At 45.1% G+C, this 20421-nt stretch overlaps 7 protein-coding genes across 7 annotated transcripts; 5 read left to right on the top strand and 2 right to left on the bottom strand.

Annotated features, from left to right (window-relative positions):
* The first annotated feature begins 43 nt into the window (after positions 1–43).
* On the top strand, positions 44–3518 carry LOC121393132 (oocyte zinc finger protein XlCOF7.1-like). Its single transcript, XM_041576589.1, has 3 exons — positions 44–93; positions 233–308; positions 1667–3518. The coding sequence occupies exons 1-3, from the start codon at positions 61–63 to the stop codon at positions 3151–3153; spliced, it is 1596 nt and encodes a 531-aa protein (XP_041432523.1). The 5' UTR covers positions 44–60; the 3' UTR covers positions 3154–3518.
* A 5355-nt stretch (positions 3519–8873) lies between these two features.
* Positions 8874–9367, bottom strand: LOC108703792 (histone H2A type 1-like). Its single transcript, XM_018240110.2, has one exon. It carries the CDS (start codon positions 9320–9322, stop codon positions 8930–8932), a length of 393 nt encoding a protein of 130 aa, XP_018095599.1. The 5' UTR covers positions 9323–9367; the 3' UTR covers positions 8874–8929.
* Positions 9368–9683: 316 nt separating this feature from the next.
* LOC108703797 (histone H2B 1.1-like) lies at positions 9684–10166 on the top strand. The gene has a single exon (XM_018240115.2). The coding sequence runs from the start codon at positions 9740–9742 to the stop codon at positions 10118–10120; it is 381 nt and encodes a 126-aa protein (XP_018095604.1). The 5' UTR covers positions 9684–9739; the 3' UTR covers positions 10121–10166.
* A 1674-nt stretch (positions 10167–11840) lies between these two features.
* LOC108703795 (histone H2B 1.1-like) lies at positions 11841–12320 on the bottom strand. The gene has a single exon (XM_018240113.2). The coding sequence runs from the start codon at positions 12266–12268 to the stop codon at positions 11888–11890; it is 381 nt and encodes a 126-aa protein (XP_018095602.1). The 5' UTR covers positions 12269–12320; the 3' UTR covers positions 11841–11887.
* Positions 12321–12630: 310 nt separating this feature from the next.
* Positions 12631–13136, top strand: LOC108703788 (histone H2A type 1-like). The gene has a single exon (XM_018240106.2). The coding sequence runs from the start codon at positions 12686–12688 to the stop codon at positions 13076–13078; it is 393 nt and encodes a 130-aa protein (XP_018095595.1). The 5' UTR covers positions 12631–12685; the 3' UTR covers positions 13079–13136.
* Positions 13137–14980: 1844 nt separating this feature from the next.
* On the top strand, positions 14981–15956 carry h4c1.L (H4 clustered histone 1 L homeolog). The gene is given in 1 exon segment (NM_001094457.1): positions 14981–15956. A coding segment is annotated over 1 exon segment (312 nt). The 5' UTR covers positions 14981–14991; the 3' UTR covers positions 15304–15956.
* Positions 15957–18712: 2756 nt separating this feature from the next.
* Positions 18713–20109, top strand: XB5900552.L (histone H1B L homeolog). Its single transcript, NM_001096795.1, is given in 1 exon segment — positions 18713–20109. A coding segment is annotated over 1 exon segment (651 nt). The 5' UTR covers positions 18713–18937; the 3' UTR covers positions 19589–20109.
* Positions 20110–20421: the final 312 nt, after the last annotated feature.

Below are 20421 nucleotides of genomic sequence, written 5' to 3'. Positions count from 1 at the left end.
GCCCCTGGCTCCGTCATACAGAAGGAAAATAACAAGAATGACAAGAAGATCCTGGAACTCATGTCCAACATCATCCAGCTGCTGACTGGAGAGGTGGGTACAGCGGCCCCTTATTGTTTAGTAACAGTGGATGATAATCCCTTTCTCTGGCTGGGGGATGACTGGAACATTGTGTGTGACAGGTTGCCATAAGGACTCATCATGTTTCCATCTATTTTTTTATTTCTTACAGGAGTGGGACTATATAAAAAGACACAAGATCTTTCACAAGGAATGGATGAAGGAGGAGCCCAAGCTCCGTCCTCTGGGTGAGTAGTAGGTGCAGGGCACAAAATATCAGAACCTCATATTTAAAGTAGACATATTATGTAAAAAACAAGAATGTACACGTGCATTTTACTCTTTTAGATATAGAAGGTTACCTTATTGTAAAATTCAGCTAAAACCCTGATAATCCCTCCCTTCTCTTCCACTTGCTGCTCCCTGAATTCCCAGGCTGTGCACTCAGCTCACTGCACTGTAGGACAGGAACCAATCAGCAGCTAGCAGGACCTGATAGGGAACTGAAGCCTGTCTGTGCTTGTGTGACTGCAGGGCTGTGATTGGCTGTCCCCCTCCTACTGTGCTTCTGGCAGGGACCATTAGGACACGCCCACCCCTCATTTGAAACACAGACAGGGACCAGAGAACATCTATAGGGAGCTCCAATAAAGGGGTTATTTTTAAAGATAATATAAATTTTTAACACCATGTAAAAGCAACATCATATATTACTCATAATTACCTACAAAATATGTTTTTTTTTCCCATTAGTCCTATATGTCTCCTTTAATTTACAGCAGCAAAATAAGCACGCACTCCTGAAGCCAACCTGTCTGGATAAAACTTGATTTGATTCCATATAGCTAAAACAACATATCCTGATGAGTTTCATATCTATAGATATGTAAATATAGGCCTGTAAAAGTAAAACCAGCACCATATACTATAGATTATTGCCTATAAAATTATTATTATTATTTTTTTAAATGTATCCTATGTGTCTCCTTAAAAGGACATATATATGATTAGTGAAAAGCCCCCATAATCTTTTAGGCAATAATGAATTCAAGATATGGTGCTGGTTTTATTTTGAGCTTAATATTAGTATTAGCTTTAAAAGGGCCTCTTTACTGGAGCTCCCTATATATCTGCTACAGTCCCTGTTTCAAATGAGGGGTGGGCGTGTCCCTGCCAGAAGCATAGAAGAAGGGGGACAGCCCCATGAGCTTTACCTCCTGCATGAGTGAAGTTTACAGGACCTTATTATGGAAACAGAATTATGTTTTTTTCTATACTTTTATGTCCCATGGCTGCTAAAATGTGATAGCCAGTTTTGTACAAAGTTTAGGTTTTTACATGCAAGATTATAGAATTCTAAACTGAGCTCCAATATCAATGGTGTCCAACGTGCAGCCTTTTGTCTGCAGTTCAACTACCAGTCTACTCCCTCATTCTGAGAGTCTACCTTGATTCATCTGGTAATGTACTACAGGTGAGACATACTAGGGGTTATCTACCAGCACAGGTTGGAAGTTTTAAAACATGAATGTATTAGGAGAGAATCCTTAACAATTACAAGTGCCAATACACAGGAATGATTTCTTGTGCTTTGTATCTTTGCCAGACTGTGAATATGAAGATAAGAGAGAAATTACAGCTGATCAGGGAGGAAAATTATGTTCTAATAATGAGCCAAACAAGATTGGGGCTGAAGGAACGGATTACAGGGCAGATGGAAATCTCATAAACACTGAAATGCCTCCGGTGGAACAGCCCCCACCAGCCAATGGGATTAAAGAGGAAGTGGCTTTATGTGAAAAGAGTAACCAATCCGACTGCAGCATTAATCCACTTAAAGAACAGATACAGGGAACAGATACACCTACTCCTATCATGGGATGCAGCCTGAATAACAGCTTGTCAGATAGTTTTATATTAAATGGTATTAATGAGCAGTCCGCTTCATGGGTAGGAAGAAACCAATCAGATTGCAGCATTAACCCACTTACAGAACAAAGACAGGGAACAAAGTCACATACTCGTATAATGCGCTGCAGCCTGAATAACAACTTGTCCTCAAAGTCAAACGCTATTAAAGCAGAACAGACATTGTGTAAAGAAGAAAATTGCCCTGATTTTCGGATTCTTACTGTATCGGAACCAGTACAGGAAACAGATCCATCTACGACTTTCATGGCATATGGACTGAATAACCGATTATTCGTTAATTATGCATCAAAATCTGTTAAAGAGGAGCCAGTTATATGCGATGCTGCAAATTTTTCTGATTATAACATCATAACTGTAACGGATGAGATGGCGGGAACTGATGCTTCTAGTCCTATCATGGGAAGCGGCTTCACTTGCTTTTCAAAAATGACACGCGGCAGCAAAGATAACGGCCCGATGAAATGTGTCTCTACATCAGAGCAAAGGACACGGTCTGTGATATATAATTGTACTGAGGGCCGAGCAGGATTCAGTAGCGGCAGAGAGACGACCGTCCATCAGAAAACTAAGACGGGAGAGAAGCCATTTACATGCTCCGAATGTGGCAAATGTTTTACCCGTCGCTGGTACCTTAAGGATCATCAGAAAATTCACACGGGAGAAAAATCCTTTTCCTGCCCCGAGTGTGGCAAATGTTTTGCTCGTCGCTGGTACCTTAAAGTCCATTTGCAGAGTCACACGGGGGAGAAATCCTTCCCTTGCTCTGAGTGCGGCAAAAGCTTCTCACGTCGCTGGTACCTCACGGTGCATCAGAAAAGTCACTCGGGGGAGAAGCAGTTTTCCTGCACGGAGTGTGGCAAATATTTCACTTGTACTTCAAACCTCAAAGTCCATCAGAAAGTTCACATGGGAGGGAAATCGTTTTCTTGCTCGGAATGCGGCAAGTTCTTCCCAAACCGCTCCGATCTCTACGAACATCAGAGAAGTCACACGGGGGAGAAACCCTTCTCTTGCCCTGACTGTGGGAAGTGTTTCATGGAGTGCTCCGATCTCATCGAACATTACCAGACTCACAGCGGAGACAAACCATTTGCCTGTTCAGAGTGTGGGAAATGCTTTTCACGTCGCTCTCATCTTAATATTCACTTGAGAGTTCACTAAAGAATATTTGTACTTACAGGGGATGTTCACCTTTAAATGAGAACTAAACCCCCCGGGATGTTAAGTCCCAACTGGCCCCCTCCCTGCCTTCCCCCTGCACATTGTTACCCCTGAATTCTTTTCCCTCTAGAGAAAGTGACTGCAAATGCAGAATTAGCATAGTGGAGCTCACGGGCGCCATCTTCTTCTCTTCGGTAATCTTCGTGAAAGGAGTGGGGGAGTTGTATTGATTTTCCGGTTTTTGACAACTGTGCATGCGCTGAAAGAGACGGAAATTGCCAAAGGGGAGAAGGTTACTGAAGAGAAGAAGATGGCGCCTGTGAGCTCCTCTGTGCTCACTCTGCATTTGTGGTCGCCTTTTTCTAGAGGGAAAAGAATTCAGGGGTAACACTGTGCAGGGAGAGGGCCAACGGAGGGGGGGGGGGACAGTTGGGACTTAACATCACGGGGGGTTTAGTTCTCCTTTAAATGAACTTTTAGTATGATGTAGAGTGATATTCTGAGACAATTTGCAATTGGTTTTAATTTTTTTATTATCTGGGGTTTTTAAGTTATTTATCTTTTTATTCAGCGGCTTTCCATTTTGCAATTTCAGCAGTCTGATTTCTAGGGTCCACATTACCCTAGCAACCATGCATTGACTTGAATAAGAGACTACAATATGAATAAGAGAGGCAATATCAGTAATAAAAAGTAGCAATAACAATACAGTTGTATTGGTTTTTACATGGGGTCAGTGACCCCTATTTGAAAGCTGGAAAAGGCCAAAATAAAAAGCCAAATAATTCAATAACTATAAAAAAAGAAAAATTGAAGACCAATTGAAAAGTTGCTTGGAATTAGCCATTCTATAACATACTAAAAGTTGACTTTAAGGTGAACCACCCCTTTAACCATAACTTTATTTTACACGGATCTCCTGGGACAAAAAATATTTTACATTTTCTAGATTACATTTATAGTCTATTAAATCCTGGAATTACTGTCACATCATTTAATGTTTTAGAGAAAATAATATATCGCTTTACAATGTAATTGCAACCCTTGCACATTATTAGACTGCAAGTAGTGTCATTTATGTACTTATTGTATCAGCTCAGAGGCCGGGGAGCTCGTTGGCAAGTGTTGGAGATAAAACTTGTGTATTATGGTGGTGCTGGTGTTCATGCCGCATATAATGCTGTTTGAGGTTACTTGGGAAAATAACCGTCATCAAAAAAAACGTGGTACTTCTGCCAGGGTTTTGTAAATAAATCATGAAACAGCAGCTCACTATTGTACCTTGGATTTCAATTTAAAAGGTCATTTACTGTCATGGAAAAAAATGTTTTGTTTTTTTTTCAAAATGCCTCAGTTAATAGTGCTGCTCCAGCAGAATTCTGCACTGAAACAGATTTTTTTATATTTAATTTTGAAATCTGACATGGGGCTAGACATATTGTCAGTTTCCCAGCTGCCTCAAGTCATGTGACTTGTGCTCTGATAAACTTCAGTCACTCTTTACTGCTGTACTGGAAATTGGAGTGATATCACCCCCTCCCTCCCCCCCCCCTGTGGTCTAACAACAGAACAATGGAAAGGTAACCTACCAGGAAGCTGTTATCTTGTGTTAGGGAGCTGCTATCTGATCTAAGAACAACACTCAATAGTAAAATCCAGGTCCCACTGAGACACATTCAGTTACATTGAGTAGGAGAAACAACAGCCTGCCAGAAAGCAGTTCCATCCTAAAGTGCTGGCTCTTTCTGAAATCACATGACCAGGCAAAATGAGCTGAGATGCACCTACACACCAATATTACAACTAAATACACTTGCTGGTTCAGGAATGACATTTTATATTGTAGAGTGAATTATTTGCAGTGTAAACAGTGTCATTTAGAAATAAAAAATACAAAATTCCTTTAGATCAAACAAGAGAAACCTTTGCCTACACACAAAACGACCGCAATGGTGGTTAACTTTTAGTATGTTTTATAGTGGCTAATTCTAATATTTTTTCGTTTTTATAGTTTTTAAATTATTTGTCTTCTTTCAAGTGGGGGTCACTGACCCTATCTAAAAACAAATGCTCTGTTAGGTTACAAATATATTGTTTGTGTTACTCATCTTTCTATTCAGGTCTCTCCAATTCATATTCCAGTCTCTTATTCAAATTAGTGCATGGTTGCTAGGGGAATTTGGACCTTAGCAACCAGATGACTGAAACTGTAGAGCTGCTGAATAAAAAGCTAATTAACAAACTACAAACAATAAAAAAAAAGAAAAAACAATTGCAAATTATCTCATAATATCTCTCTCTACATCATACAGGCTTATAACCTATTATCCAGAATGGTTGGGACCTGGGGCATTCCGGATAACGGATCTTTTCTTAGTTTGGATCTTTAAACTCTACTAGAAAATCATATAAACCTTAAATAAACCCAATAGGCTGGTTTTGATTCCAATAAGGATTAATTATATCTTAGTTGGGATCAAGTACAAGTTACTGTTTTATTATTACACAGAAATAGGAAATTTGTCTTACACATTTGGATTATTTGGATAAAAGTGAGTCAATGGGGTTGCCATTCTGTAATTTGGATTTTTCTGGATAACGGATCCAATACCTAAATAAAAGTAAGCTTTCTTTTAAAGGGGTTGTTTACCTTTGAGTTCAAAGGAGACATTTTGTGTCAAAAAACAAGAACGTACCAGTGCGTTATACTCATTTAGATATAGAAGAATTGTGCTTAAATAAGTAGTGTTTCAGGCTGATTTATTGAATATTTCTGCAAAAACCCTAATAATCCCTCCCTTCTCTTCCACTTGCTGCTCCCTGAATTCCCAGGCTGTGCACTCAGCTCACTGCACTGTAGGACAGGAATCAATCAGCAGCTAGCAGGACCTGATAGGGAACTGAAGCCTGTCTGTGCTTGTGTGACTGCAGGGCTGTGATTGGCTGTCCCCCTCCTACTGTGCTTCTGGCAGGGACTGTTAGGACACGCCCACCCCTCATGTGAAACACAGACAGGGACCAGAGAACATCTATAGGGAACTCCAATAAAGGGGCTATTTTTAAAGATAATATTAATGTTTAGCCCCATGTAAAAGCAACACCATATATTACTTATAATTGCCTACAAAATTAGGGTTATTTTTTTCATTTATTTTATATGTCTCCTTTAAAACTGAACGTTGTTTACGATAGTAAGATCCATTTCCATTAATAACTATTTACACAGGTTATTTTTCATACCCAGAAATAGAAATCAAAAGACACAGGTATAATGAACTCCACATTACTCATGTCAGGCAGATTTCTGGTAAAGTGTAATTGTTATGGTTATGGTGTAGAAGGGATGTGTGGCTGAAGGAAGACCAAGGGTTAATTAAACATGTGAAACACTGAAACATTGGTGGTTGGTTTGTATCTGTAATACTGGAAGCTGAGAGTTGTAGTTAAACAAGCACGCAACTGCTTTTGACTTCATCTCAGTGTACACAGTGCAGGGCAGTATAGTGATATAACACTGGGGTTTTACACTTCTGCACTGTATGTTCTCCCTGCGCCACTTACTGAAATGAAATAAAACTTGTGCTAATGTTAACTCTAAATAAACTCATTATTAGTCACTGTTTTTTTTACTTATTTAGCTTTTTATTCAGCAGCTCTCCAGTTTGCAATTTCAGCCATCTTGTTGCTAGGGTCCAAATCCCTCTAGCAACCATGCATTGATTTGAATAAGAGACTGGAATATGAATAGGAGAGGCCTGAATAGAAAGATGAGGAATAAAAAGTAACAATAAATGAGTATATCTGTGCTCTCATGTTCTGAATCTGTGAGCAGTTTTATATGGAAAATAAAGGGCTGGTCCAAGTGTGGGCACGAGGGGGGGGGGGGTTAATCGATTTCACGTATAAACCACAGAGAGGAGCGTAAATGTGGGAGAATGAGAAGCAACTAAATCTGAGCTCCTCACAGCACAACCAACTCCAACTATTGGTCAGATACAATTCCCCACTTGTTAGCTCAGAACAACATTACACAAATATACAGGACACTCCCCCCCCATCCCACCATAATTAACCCAGGAGACCGTGTAAATATTCTCCTCTTAGTCTCGCTGGGGCAGAGCAGGAATTGTAATACAGCAGCGCCCTCGTGTGGCAGAATCAAGACCCTGGCGGCTGCACGTGACTTCCGGTCTGTGCAGGTCCTAAAGCCGATACCGGACATTACGCCGCGCCACCAGCAGAAATAGAACGTGTGAATTGTATATTTATATATACCATAAACTGATGGGTTTGAGCAGGACACTGAAGCCTCAAATAAGAATGAAATATATGATAAAAACAACTGATGTAATTCCCTCTCAGGTACTCTCCTGTTGTATGTAAGGAAGAAGTCCCTGTTGCCCAGCCAATCAGAACTGTGAAAGTAATTACGTGTCTAACACACCATTGGTCGACTCCGCCCATACACATTGAGTTCGCTGTCAGGTCCTCTCCAGCTGTATATAAAGAGGTGGAGCGGCCCTGATACGTTACATTGTGTTTCAGGAGCTCAAGAGAAAATGTCTGGTCGCGGCAAAGGAGGAAAAGGACTGGGGAAAGGAGGCGCCAAGCGGCACAGGAAGGTGCTCAGGGACAACATCCAGGGCATCACCAAGCCCGCCATCCGCCGCCTGGCACGGAGAGGGGGAGTCAAGCGCATCTCTGGCCTCATCTATGAGGAGACTCGTGGGGTCCTCAAGGTTTTCCTGGAGAATGTCATCCGGGACGCCGTCACCTACACCGAGCACGCCAAGAGGAAGACCGTTACCGCCATGGATGTGGTGTACGCTCTCAAGCGCCAGGGCCGCACTCTATACGGCTTCGGCGGATAAACCTCTTCCTTCCCACTAATCTTATACCCAAAGGCTCTTTTCAGAGCCGCCCACACACTCACTCTCTCGGCTGTTACTGCTTGTTCTGTTTGTAATAGTTAAAATACACTGGTAAACCCGTTTAGGTTTTTTTGTCCTGGATAAACTGGAGTTCTCTTCCGTTATCTTTCTGTACTAATCTCTGTTATGAAGATGATCCACTTCGCACTAAACTATCCGCAACGCAAGTCTTTTCCTGAGCTAAATTCAGGGAGTTCTTTGATTCCGCTCTCATACACCATATTGGTATAAATACATCAATGAGCGGCGTTACCTGTGTGAAACTCGCTTTCTATTGTCATTGAGGACTAAAAGCAATTTTACATGCGCAAAATCCCAGCACTTATTCTCCCTGTGACTTGTTCATTACAGACCCGCCTTAACGTTATAACCCAGGCGAATCTCTTCCGGTTTAGAAATTGCCAGAATACTTCTGTTTAAAACGTGTCAAAACGATTTTCCGCTAGACCGCCACGATAATGAAAACACCGATCTATTGCCGCGTGTATTGACAGTAATGAATTAGGCTTTGTCTGTTCCGATTTAATGGGAATTTGTCTTTCAGGAAGTCTCGAACCACCTAAAGAAACAAAAATAACTCCTATCGGCACCTCAACCAGAAGTCTGACTCTTTATTACTGTGTAGAATGTGCTTGATGTGTATAACACGTGTCGGGATTTACACCTATTACAATAGTTTCCAGAACGAAAAACCAAATTGTATAAACAGCCTCACGTTATTCATTCTCTTATTACAAATCTTTCCTCCCTCTCCCTGCGTGTCACGTGAGCTCTGTTTAGCCGATGTGGGCGGCTCTGAAAAGAGCCTGTGTTGTTACCTGATGGGGGCGCTGGGAGCGGGCACTTCACTTGCTCTTGGCCGACTTGGAGCTCTCGGTTTTCTTGGGCAGCAGCACGGACTGGATGTTGGGCAGGACCCCGCCCTGAGCGATAGTAACTCCTCCGAGCAGTTTGTTGAGCTCCTCATCGTTGCGCACAGCGAGCTGCAGGTGCCTGGGGATGATGCGGGTCTTCTTGTTATCTCGGGCAGCGTTGCCGGCCAACTCCAGGATCTCAGCGGTCAGGTACTCGAGCACTGCGGCTAGATAGACTGGAGCTCCGGCTCCCACCCGCTCGGCATAATTACCCTTCCTCAAGAGCCTGTGAACACGGCCAACTGGGAACTGCAGCCCGGCCCGAGATGAGCGAGTCTTTGCCTTAGCGCGGGTCTTGCCGCCTTGTTTGCCTCTTCCTGACATGATTGTAGCTATGTCTCAAACACGAACAGAAATAAAAATTTGGAAAGAAGTCTACTGGCCTCCCACGTACTGATATTTTTAGGCAGCGCAAGACACACCTCTCTTCTTTAACTGGATGAGTTCTGATCCAGCCAATCACAGTATAGATTTAGAAAGCACCAATGAATTCCCCTAAATTAATACCTCCATTTTTAATTGGGTGAGTATAGATGCAGCCAATCACACAGACGGTTTCAGGAACACCAATCCTTAGCTGTCAGAATCTGGAGATGGGAGGATTTTATACCATGTGATACAACCGACCAGTAAGATTATAAAATATCGGACTGCCTTATTTGCATGGGAAGGCTATAAAAGCAGGAGCCCGGGAGGAGAAGGAAACAGTTTTGTAGTGTGTGAGAGATAAGCAGTACAATTATGCCTGAACCAGCCAAGTCCGCTCCAGCTGCAAAGAAAGGTTCCAAGAAAGCGGTGACCAAGACTCAGAAGAAAGACGGGAAGAAGCGCAGGAAGACAAGGAAGGAGAGTTACGCCATTTACGTGTACAAGGTGCTGAAGCAGGTGCACCCCGATACCGGCATCTCGTCCAAGGCCATGAGCATCATGAACTCCTTTGTCAACGATGTGTTTGAGCGCATCGCAGGGGAAGCCTCCCGCCTGGCTCATTATAACAAGCGCTCCACCATCACCTCCCGGGAGATCCAGACCGCGGTCCGACTGCTGCTGCCTGGGGAACTGGCCAAGCACGCCGTGTCCGAGGGCACCAAGGCTGTCACCAAGTACACCAGCGCCAAGTAATCCCCATTCTCTGCCCCCCAAACACAAAGGCTCTTCTAAGAGCCACCCACTTTCTCCCAAAAAGATCTGTAACCCGCTGTTTGCTTTAATAGTTGAGCGTTATTAGGACTGGTCTGTTTTGGGAATTTTTATAGGTAATAAGGGGATTTTCGCTTTGGTAATCCGTGCAGTTTGTTACCCACCCGCATGGCACAACGTACCTTTACGTACCGCTACCTTTACATGCGCTGGTGTCTGTGTATTTAGTGTTTGTGCTGCTCGAAGTATCTGACAAGGACCAATAAAATCGTTCCTCTCTGCAGCCAAACACAATGTCTGCTTCTATTGAAATGGTTTATAAATATCGGTAGCGGGAGTAAAGCTCAGTGTCTCCCGAACAACAGGGAAATGTCCGCTTTATAGTAAGGGGTGTAACCTCGCTGGGATAGGAGGAACCCACATCCACTCGGGTTTGTACCCGCCTCTAAATTGACACAGGTCAATGTCTGAGGAATATTTGGGTATTATAATGAGGCTCATTCCCACTGCAGCCAATCACAATACCGATTTCTTCAGACTATGACTTTCAGGGCCCAATGAGGGAGCAGCGTTCATTGTCTCCCCAGCCGAATGCAAAATGCCGACTCTGTGCGAGCGCTGTAACCCACGCGACCTGACATGAATCATCCCAAACCCCTCCACTAGGTGTCGCCCACTGACAACTCCGGGGCACGTGGTATCACTCACACGCGGGCCAAGGATCTCTATTACCGGTTTCCGTGAGAAGCGGAATTGCTGTGTTTCTGGTTCGGCTCCGGCTGCAGGTTGTACATTGCCTGTAGGAAACAGCTCCCCCTGCTGGAGAATATACAGTAACCGCCGGTATTTCATTGCAGGGACCCCGTTTTTCCATCTCATTTCCGTGAAATTATCTCCCAATAAAGAAAACAAAAGGGACCCCGTAGCCTAGAACTGTTTAGAAAGTGTTTTGCCCTCATTGGTGGCAACTTACAAAACACAACTGCAAATAGGACTCACAGAAGCGCCGCCCACATTACAATTCATTATCCACATCTCTGGGCAATTTTGGCGGGCGCTGGAAAAGCCAACGGTTATCAGTGATTCAATGGTCGTCACGTGTATTCCGTCCCCTAAAGTGGATTTGCTGGGAAAGCTGTTTTGAAATGGCCCGTACCAAACAGACTGCCCGTAAATCCACCGGAGGGAAGGCTCCCCGCAAGCAGCTGGCCACCAAGGCAGCCAGGAAGAATGAGCCTCATTATAATACCCAAATATTCCTCAGACATTGAACTGTGTCAATTTAGAGGCGGGTTCAAACCAGAGTGGATGTGGGTTCCTCCTATCCCAGCGAGGTTACACCCCTTACTATAAAGCGGACATTTCCCTGTTGTTCGGGAGACACTGAGCTTTACTCCCGCTACCGATATTTATAAACCATTTCAATAGAAGCAGACATTGTGTTTGGCTGCAGAGAGGAACGATTTTATTGGTCCTTGTCAGATACTTCGAGCAGCACAAACACTAAATACACAGACACCAGCGCATGTAAAGGTAGCGGTACGTAAAGGTACGTTGTGCCATGCGGGTGGGTAACAAACTGCACGGATTACCAAAGCGAAAATCCCCTTATTACCTATAAAAATTCCCAAAACAGACCAGTCCTAATAACGCTCAACTATTAAAGCAAACAGCGGGTTACAGATCTTTTTGGGAGAAAGTGGGTGGCTCTTAGAAGAGCCTTTGTGTTTGGGGGGCAGAGAATGGGGATTACTTGGCACTGGTGTACTTGGTGACAGCCTTGGTGCCCTCGGACACGGCGTGTTTGGCCAACTCCCCAGGCAGCAGCAGGCGGACCGCGGTCTGGATCTCCCGGGAGGTGATGGTGGAGCGCTTGTTGTAATGAGCCAGGCGGGAGGCTTCCCCTGCGATGCGCTCAAACACATCGTTGACAAAGGAGTTCATGATGCTCATGGCCTTGGACGAGATGCCGGTATCGGGGTGCACCTGCTTCAGCACCTTGTACACGTAAATGGCGTAACTCTCCTTCCTCGTCTTCCTGCGCTTCTTCCCGTCTTTCTTCTGAGTCTTGGTCACCGCTTTCTTGGAGCCTTTCTTTGCGGCTGGAGCGGACTTGGCTGGTTCAGGCATAATTGTACTGCTTCTATCTCACACTCTACAAAACTGTTTCCTTCCTCTCCTGGGCTCCTGCTTTTATAGCCTTCCCATGCAAATAAGGCAGTCCGATATTTTATAATCTTACTGGTCGGTTTTATCACATGGTATAAAATCCTCCCATCTCCAGATTCTGACAGCTAAGGATTGGTGTTCCTGAAACCGTCTGTGTGATTGGCTGCATCTATACTCACCCAATTAAAAATGGAGGTATTAATTTAGGGGAATTCATTGGTGCTTTCTAAATCTACACTGTGATTGGCTGGATCAGAACTCATCCAGTTAAAGAAGAGAGGTGTGTCTTGCGCTGCCTATAAATATCAGTACGTGGGAGGCCAGTAGACTTCATTCCAAATTTTTATTTCTGTTCGTGTTTGAGACATAGCTACAATCATGTCAGGAAGAGGCAAACAAGGCGGCAAGACCCGCGCTAAGGCAAAGACTCGCTCATCTCGGGCCGGGCTGCAGTTCCCAGTTGGCCGTGTTCACCGGCTCTTGAGGAAGGGTAATTATGCCGAGCGGGTGGGAGCCGGAGCTCCAGTCTATCTAGCCGCAGTGCTCGAGTACCTGACCGCTGAGATCCTGGAGTTGGCCGGCAACGCTGCCCGGGATAACAAGAAGACCCGCATCATCCCCAGGCACCTGCAGCTCGCTGTGCGCAACGATGAGGAGCTCAACAAACTGCTCGGAGGAGTCACTATCGCTCAGGGCGGGGTCCTGCCCAACATCCAGTCCGTGCTGCTGCCCAAGAAAACCGAGAGCTCCAAGTCGGCCAAGAGCAAGTGAAGTGCCCGCTCCCAGCGCCCCCATCAGGGAACAACACAAAGGCTCTTTTCAGAGCCGCCCACACCCGCTAAACAGAGCTCACGTGACACACATGGGATTATGAGGAGAGATTTGTAATAAAAGAGTGAATAACTCGAGGCTGTTTATACAGTTTGGATTTTCGTTCTGGAAACTATTGTAATAGGTGTAAACCCCGGCACGTGTTATAGACAAAATCAAGCACATTCTACCCAGTAATAAAGAGTCAGACTTCTGATAGTGGTGCCAATAGGAGTTATTTTTGTTTCTTTGGGTGGTTCGAGACTTCCCGAAAGACTAAAATTCCAATAACCCCCATTAAATCGGAACAGACAAAGCCTAATTCAATTACCGTTAGACACGCGGCAATAGATCGGTGTTTTCATTGTTGTGGCGGTCTAGTGGAAAATCGTTTTGACGCGTTTAAAACAAGTATTCTGACAATTTCGAAACCGGAAGAGGTTCGCCTGGGTTATAACGTTAAGGCGGTCTGTAATAAATCACAGGGAGACTAAGTGCTGGGATTTTGCGCATGTAAAATTGCCGTTAGGCCTCAGTGACAATAGAAAGCGAGTTTCACACAGGTAATGCCGCTCATTGATGTGTTTATACCAATATGGTGTATGAGAGCGGAATCAAAAAACTCCCTGAACTTAGCTCAGGAAGAGACTTGCTTTGCGGATAGTGTAGAGCGAAGTGGATCATCTTCATAACAGATTAGTACAGAATGGGCGGAGTCTACCAATGGCGTGTTAGACACGTAATTACTTTCACAGTTCTGATTGGCTGGGCAACAGGGACTTCTTCCTTACATACAACAGGAGAGTACCTGAGAGGGAATTACATCAGTTGTTTTTATCATATATTTCATTCTTATTTGAGGCTTCAGTGTCCTGCTCAAACCCATCAGTTTATGGTATATATAAATATAAAATCCACATGTTCTATTTCTGCTGGTGGCGCGGCACAATGTCCGGTATCGGCTTTAGGACCTGCACAGACCGGAAGTCACGTGCAGCCGCCAGGGTCTTCATTCTGCCACAAGAGGGCGCTGCTGTATTAGAATTCCTGCTCTTTATCCTCCTTTACGACATTGTAACCGTCTCTTCCTATCTGTGATAAACTCGATTCTACTCCCACCAGCCCCGGTGTAATAAATAAATAAGGAGATAAAACTAAATGTATCTGCGCTGCTTCTGTGTTACATTATGTTACCGGCTGAACCAGGCGAGTCTCTGCTCAGAAAATACAGAAATGTATGGAAAGAGCGCCGCCACGTGGCAGAATGAGCGCGGTGTATCCAGTAATGGTTCCCGTGTAGAACAATAGGGAGAGATCTGTGCCCCAACTCCTGCTGAACTGGATCACTGGGAGGGGCTTGTGTTTCCTTTATCCTTTAATATAACCCTTTCTATGCCAGCGCCTCTCACTCTGCAGATCCTGCAATACGGTTTCTTAGTACAACAGCGCCTCGAGTGGCATCTCATGTGAATACAACGTCTCCGGGAGGATTTTGTTCGTTATTGTCTCATCGTTTCACCCCAGAGACTGCGGGCGGTTTGTGCTTCTCTTTTCAGTCAATCTATTTTACTAATCGATTTAAAATAATCTTTATACGGAAATAAACTGGAACGTCCGTAAAGCGACTGACTTCGCGAGTGAATAATTCCATCTTCACTCTCCCCCGTTTCTGTAACAAAGGATTTGGATTCAGTTCCTCAGAGCGGCTATTTCGGCGGTTTATTTGAATGTGAAATGTGAGACTAAAGCTTCTGGGCGGTGCATCTAAACTCCGCCTCTATGGAGTGAGTTCTCTGTCAGGTCCTCTCCAGCTGCATATAAAGAGGAGGAGCGGCCCTGATACGTTACATTGTGTTTCAGGAGCTGAAGAGAGAATGTCCGGCCGCGGCAAAGGAGGAAAAGGACTGGGGAAAGGAGGCGCCAAGCGGCACAGGAAGGTGCTCAGGGACAACATCCAGGGCATCACCAAGCCCGCCATCCGCCGCCTGGCACGGAGAGGGGGAGTCAAGCGCATCTCTGGCCTCATCTATGAGGAGACTCGTGGGGTCCTCAAGGTTTTCCTGGAGAATGTCATCCGGGACGCCGTCACCTACACCGAGCACGCCAAGAGGAAGACCGTTACCGCCATGGATGTGGTGTACGCTCTCAAGCGCCAGGGCCGCACTCTCTACGGCTTCGGCGGATAAATCTCTTCCTTCCCACTAATCTTATACCCAAAGGCTCTTTTCAGAGCCGCCCACACACTCAAATCTCTCAGCTGTTACTGCTTGTTTTACATATTGTGTTGCAGTGAGAAAAGCACAAGGGCAAGTAATTTGTGTTATATTTCTTGGCTAATTCTGACGCGTTCCTGGATCTTGCAATGTAAATCCAAGGCGATGCATTAGAATCCCGATTACCTTTGCTTGTTCTGCACTGCGGCAATTCTAATGTAATCGTAACGCGTGGTGACTCACAGGCCAACGATCCCCCGGCAAATAAAAGGTTAAAGTGACGAGTCTCTTGACTTGCACAAGAGCCACGCCCCTTCTCCCCATAAGATCAGTTACAGGCTCTCGGGCTCTTTTGCTCTTGCCGGATGGAAATTACTGTTGCTGCTCAGCGTCTCACAGAACTCCCCCAGTCGCTTTCCCATTGGCCCCCAGATCTTACAATTATCAGTATCAGTAATCCCTTCTTTGCTTGATGATTTTAGGCATTAGAGGGAAATCCAGAATCCCATACAAATGTCTCACCTTTGTGTGCACACAATGAGATCCCCCCACAGCTCAGCTACAAAGCTTTCCCCTCATCAATATAAATGTTGCTTTAATTTAGCAGAGAGAGGGGGTGTTATAAATCAGTTCCCAGGGAGGGACAATTGCATTAAGATCAAATGAATTATTGCTGATGAGGCAGAATATGAGAAGTCATATTAGTAGAGATATTGTGTTGCCATGGAAAGTGGTCGCTGTTTCCTATTGGCTGTGAGTGGCTGCTCTCTACTTGCACCAGCAGCTTCAATAGCCCCATGTCTGGCCTGAGACACTGGCAGAGGATCATGGGAAGGTGAGAGATTATTTCTAAGACTGATGGGGAGGCTGCTGCTCATATAGACTGTATATCATTTGTACTTAGTTGGTCTCATGTTTCTGCAGCTGCTGATGTACATCACTTAGTAGCCCTGTCCCACCTCCAGCAACACCTGCCCAAGACCAACGGGCTCCTGTGATAAAATGCAGTGACCCCCCAGCCCACCCTCTAACTCCACTGTCAGACTCACAACTCCCACCCGAGTGACACCAACAGCTGCAACTGGAAAGAAAACAAGAAAGGAAAGGGCGGGGGTGGGAGAGTCACAATGATACCAAACAACAAATGGTTGTCCAGACAAAATAAAAACCATGAATAGAAACTTGCCTGGGGGCAATCAGGTGCCATTCACTCGCCATATTAGTCCTCCCAAAATGCCAACAATCCATAACATTACAATAACCATAATATCTAAGTGTCATCGTTCTGATTCCCAAAGCTGCAGGTCTAATTGAACTACTACACCTCATTATTAAATAAGAGAAGGTGCAACGAGGACATTCCCGATAATAAAAGTGACTGAATTCTCTTTCACTCGGATCAGTTGGTCCCAAAACTAAACATCCCCCAGCAGACATCCAAGGCACAAACTCCACGCCCCCCTCATCAAATGAAGAGAGTGAAGTCAATTCAATAATACACATAATAAGCAAAGGTGACAATTATAATAGTAAATGGGAAATACAATGGAAACCAGAGCTGATTAATAAAGTGGCCCCAATGTACGAGACAGAAAATGACCAGATATAGAAAATAAATTCACCTCCAGACCCCAGAACATAAACAGAAGGTTCAAACAGGGGAAGGAATGGAAATAAATACAGAGTTCCAAATGATTTACATTCCACATGTCTCATTATAGATATAGAGGGTCGACTTTGTATTCAAATTCCCTCCAACATTTCACTTACATCCACATGTGCTTTCTACAAGGTCACTGCTGTTATTAAACTGTCACATTATTTATACCCCCCCCAGACCCAGTGATGTGAGGCAAGTGTAGGGCCTCAGGGGGTTAACTTCGCCTACTGACTCAGGAAGTTCTGGTTAATCTATTGGGCACCTGTTACCCTCACATAGTCCCCCCCCCCCACCACCAAAACTGCGGGTTAGTAGATCCCACACTGGTTGGGGGGCACAGTTTATTTTTAAATTGCCCCCACCAGTACTAAGACACCTTGTTGGGGAAACAGTGGCCTTTATCCAAGGGCATTATGACTATTTTCAGTTCATGTAGGTGGGAGCACGTGGTTCCTCCTGTTACCAGGGGTGGGTGCTGCCAGGGTGCAGGGAGGCCCCAGTGAACAAGTAGGGGAGCAGGGACCTGATGAACAAGAAATAAGTGACAGTCTCCCTCATAGTAAACCCCAGGGGTGTAAGTCAGACTGACTAGAAAGAACAGCACTTGTCTCCCTTGATGATCTATAGACTGAATGTAAATCACACAGGAGACACCTCACCTAAAGTCGGGGAATCCAGACCACTAGCAAGTATTTCTCTACTGATGACCTTATACCTGTACAAGTCCCTTCTCCTGCCTCTTACCTGTCCCTGTCTGTCTTCTTCTTATCTGAAGTCACTGTGTGACCAAAGAGCCTCATGTTTATGACAGTGACTTCCACATTTACTTACAATCTATTGAATTCCCCAAATGTAACGAGCGCTACAGGACCAAACAAGCACCGAGAGTTTGAGAATCCAGGGAGCCCTTGTTCAGTGAATCTTCTCTGTTGTGTTTCACTTTCTCTGCAAAGACTCACAAAGAAGAAGCTGCACAAAGGCTTCGCCCTAATCAGAGACACTCAGGGATCATACGGGAGCCTGAAACAGACCCCCCAGGACAAACACTGCAGAAAATGAGTCAAATCCCATTTAACCCCAAACCCCAGTAAATATCAACTCTTGATTCAATCCTATGGGTGACACACTGTGCATTTTATAGACCCATCTAATCTCTGCGTCTCCTCCCAATTCCTCCCTCCATCCACATGTGACTTAACTGGGCCCCAAACCCTCAGCTCATTCTCACACGGACCCATTGAACCAAAGAAATTGAGATGCTGCAACTGATAAGTTCTACTCCTGCTTCTGTTGCTTCATCCATCCACCCTCTTCCTACATCTCTGGATAGAGACAGATCCAGTTCTTCCCTCAACTCTGGGACTTACAGTGTGTACCGACCCCCTGCCAGAGACTGACTTGTTTGACTTAAAGGAATGCGGAGCAATGAAAGGGTCACACTGATTGTACATGATGGGGTCACACGGCCAGTTAGTTGGTGGGTGAGAGACAATACCTGTCAATGCGGATAATAGGATTTCTATTGATCCCCAACAATTGGCACAAATGTCAGGGAGAGAAATGAAGCGGAGCCTTTCCGGGGAGCGGGAGTGACTTCCCAGGAGCTGCTCTGGGCAATATATGCAGCAGCCAATAGAATGAGAATCAGCGGCACAAACACGCCCACTTACTGGGGACCCCGATCCCATACAAACTGGGGCCCATTTCTACTCAGAGCCAATAGAAATATGATCCCAATATTCAGCCTCACAGGCACCTCCGCGCTACAGGTTAGAGACTAGGAACAGAGTGAAGGGGCGGGGAAATAAGAATCAGCCAATAGAAAGGAAATTATATACAGACAAGTGACCAATCGGGGCCCAGGAGATGTGTATATAAGGAGGACGCGGCAGAGCAAAGGTAAATATGTTGTTACACTTGTGTATCGGTGCGAGTTTAGATCTTAGAATGGCCGAGACCGCTCCTCCGCCGGCTGAACCCGCCGCTAAAGCCAAGAAGAAGCAGCCCAAGAAGGCAGCGGCTAAAGCCAAGAAACCCTCCGGTCCAAGCGCGTCCGACCTCCTAGTGAAAGCCGTGTCCGCCTGTAAGGAGCGCAGCGGGGTGTCCCTGGCCGCTCTCAAGAAGGCTCTGGCTGCCGGAGGCTACGATGTGGACAAGAACAACAGCCGCCTCAAGCTGGCTCTCAAGGCCTTGGTCACTAAGGGGACTCTCACCCAAGTCAAAGGCACCGGAGCCTCCGGATCCTTCAAGCTCAACAAGAAGCAGCTGGAGGGGAAGGACAAGGCGGTGGCCAAGAAGAAGAAGCCCGCGGCGCCCAAAGTCAAGAAACCGGCAAAGAAGGCGCCCAAGTCCCCAAAAAAGCCCAAGAAGGTCTCTGCAAAGAGTCCCAAGAAGGTGAAGAAAGCGGCGGCGACGGGCGCCAAAAGCCCCAAGAAGCCCAAAGCCAAGAAGGCGACTAAGAGTGCGGCTAAAAAGGCCGCCAAGCCCAAAGCTGCCAAGAGCCCGACTAAGAAGCCCAGCAAGCCTAAAGCTACGAAGCCCAAGGCGGCCAAACCCAAAGCAGCGGCTAAAGCAAAGAAGGCCGCTCCTAAGAAGTGATGTGGCCCCGGGGCCCGCGCATTGCACCAAAGGCTCTTTTCAGAGCCACCACCTCCTCCAGCTAAAGAGCCGATACCTGTACATGACACGGATTATAAGGGCCCGTGTTCTTTGTTTCGCCGCATGATAATCACTACCCGACTCTATTCCCATACAATCTGATTGACACTATAAACTCACAGTAGCCCGACACTTCGGGTTTATTCTTTACTCGGGAGGAATTCTATGTGGGTTTTTATATAAAAGGATTTCAGGTCCTAATGAGGAAACCGCGGTTTTTTTTTTTTTTGTCTCCTTGTCTTGAATCTGCCCGTTTTGTAAAATTCTAAACCACCACCACTAGGTGTCGCCCAATCACTGAGGCTCATTCCCTCATTCACACACGGGCTAAATATTATATATATTCATATAATACACAAAAGCCATGAATATCCTGTAAATTATATCCTTATAAACGGTGAGTTCTGATGTCATCAGTTATAAACGGTGAGTTCTGATGTCATTTCTGTCACATGACTCATTGAAATTTGTGTATTATAATTAATAAAGTACCCCCAGTTGCAAAATATGAGGATATTATAAGTTACCTCGGAGTTCCATGACCTGTATAAAAACACTCGGCCTTCGGCCTCGTGTTTTTATATGGTCATGAAACTTCTCGGTAACTTATAATATCCTTATATTTTACAAGAGGGGGTACTTTATTCACTATATATTTCCCGCATCAGTGAGAAGCGTTACTGGGGTGATTCTGGATCGGATTAGGCACGTGAGCAAAAGTGTCTGTAGGAACCCGACAACTAATAAAGAAATCTCCCCCGACTGCAGAATAT

Source organism: Xenopus laevis, chromosome 9_10L (assembly GCF_017654675.1).
Source record: "Xenopus laevis strain J_2021 chromosome 9_10L, Xenopus_laevis_v10.1, whole genome shotgun sequence".
Taxonomy (NCBI): Eukaryota; Metazoa; Chordata; class Amphibia; order Anura; family Pipidae; genus Xenopus; species Xenopus laevis.
The sequence above is the reverse complement of the archived record's forward strand: the minus strand, read 5'-3'. Positions and strand labels throughout refer to the sequence as shown.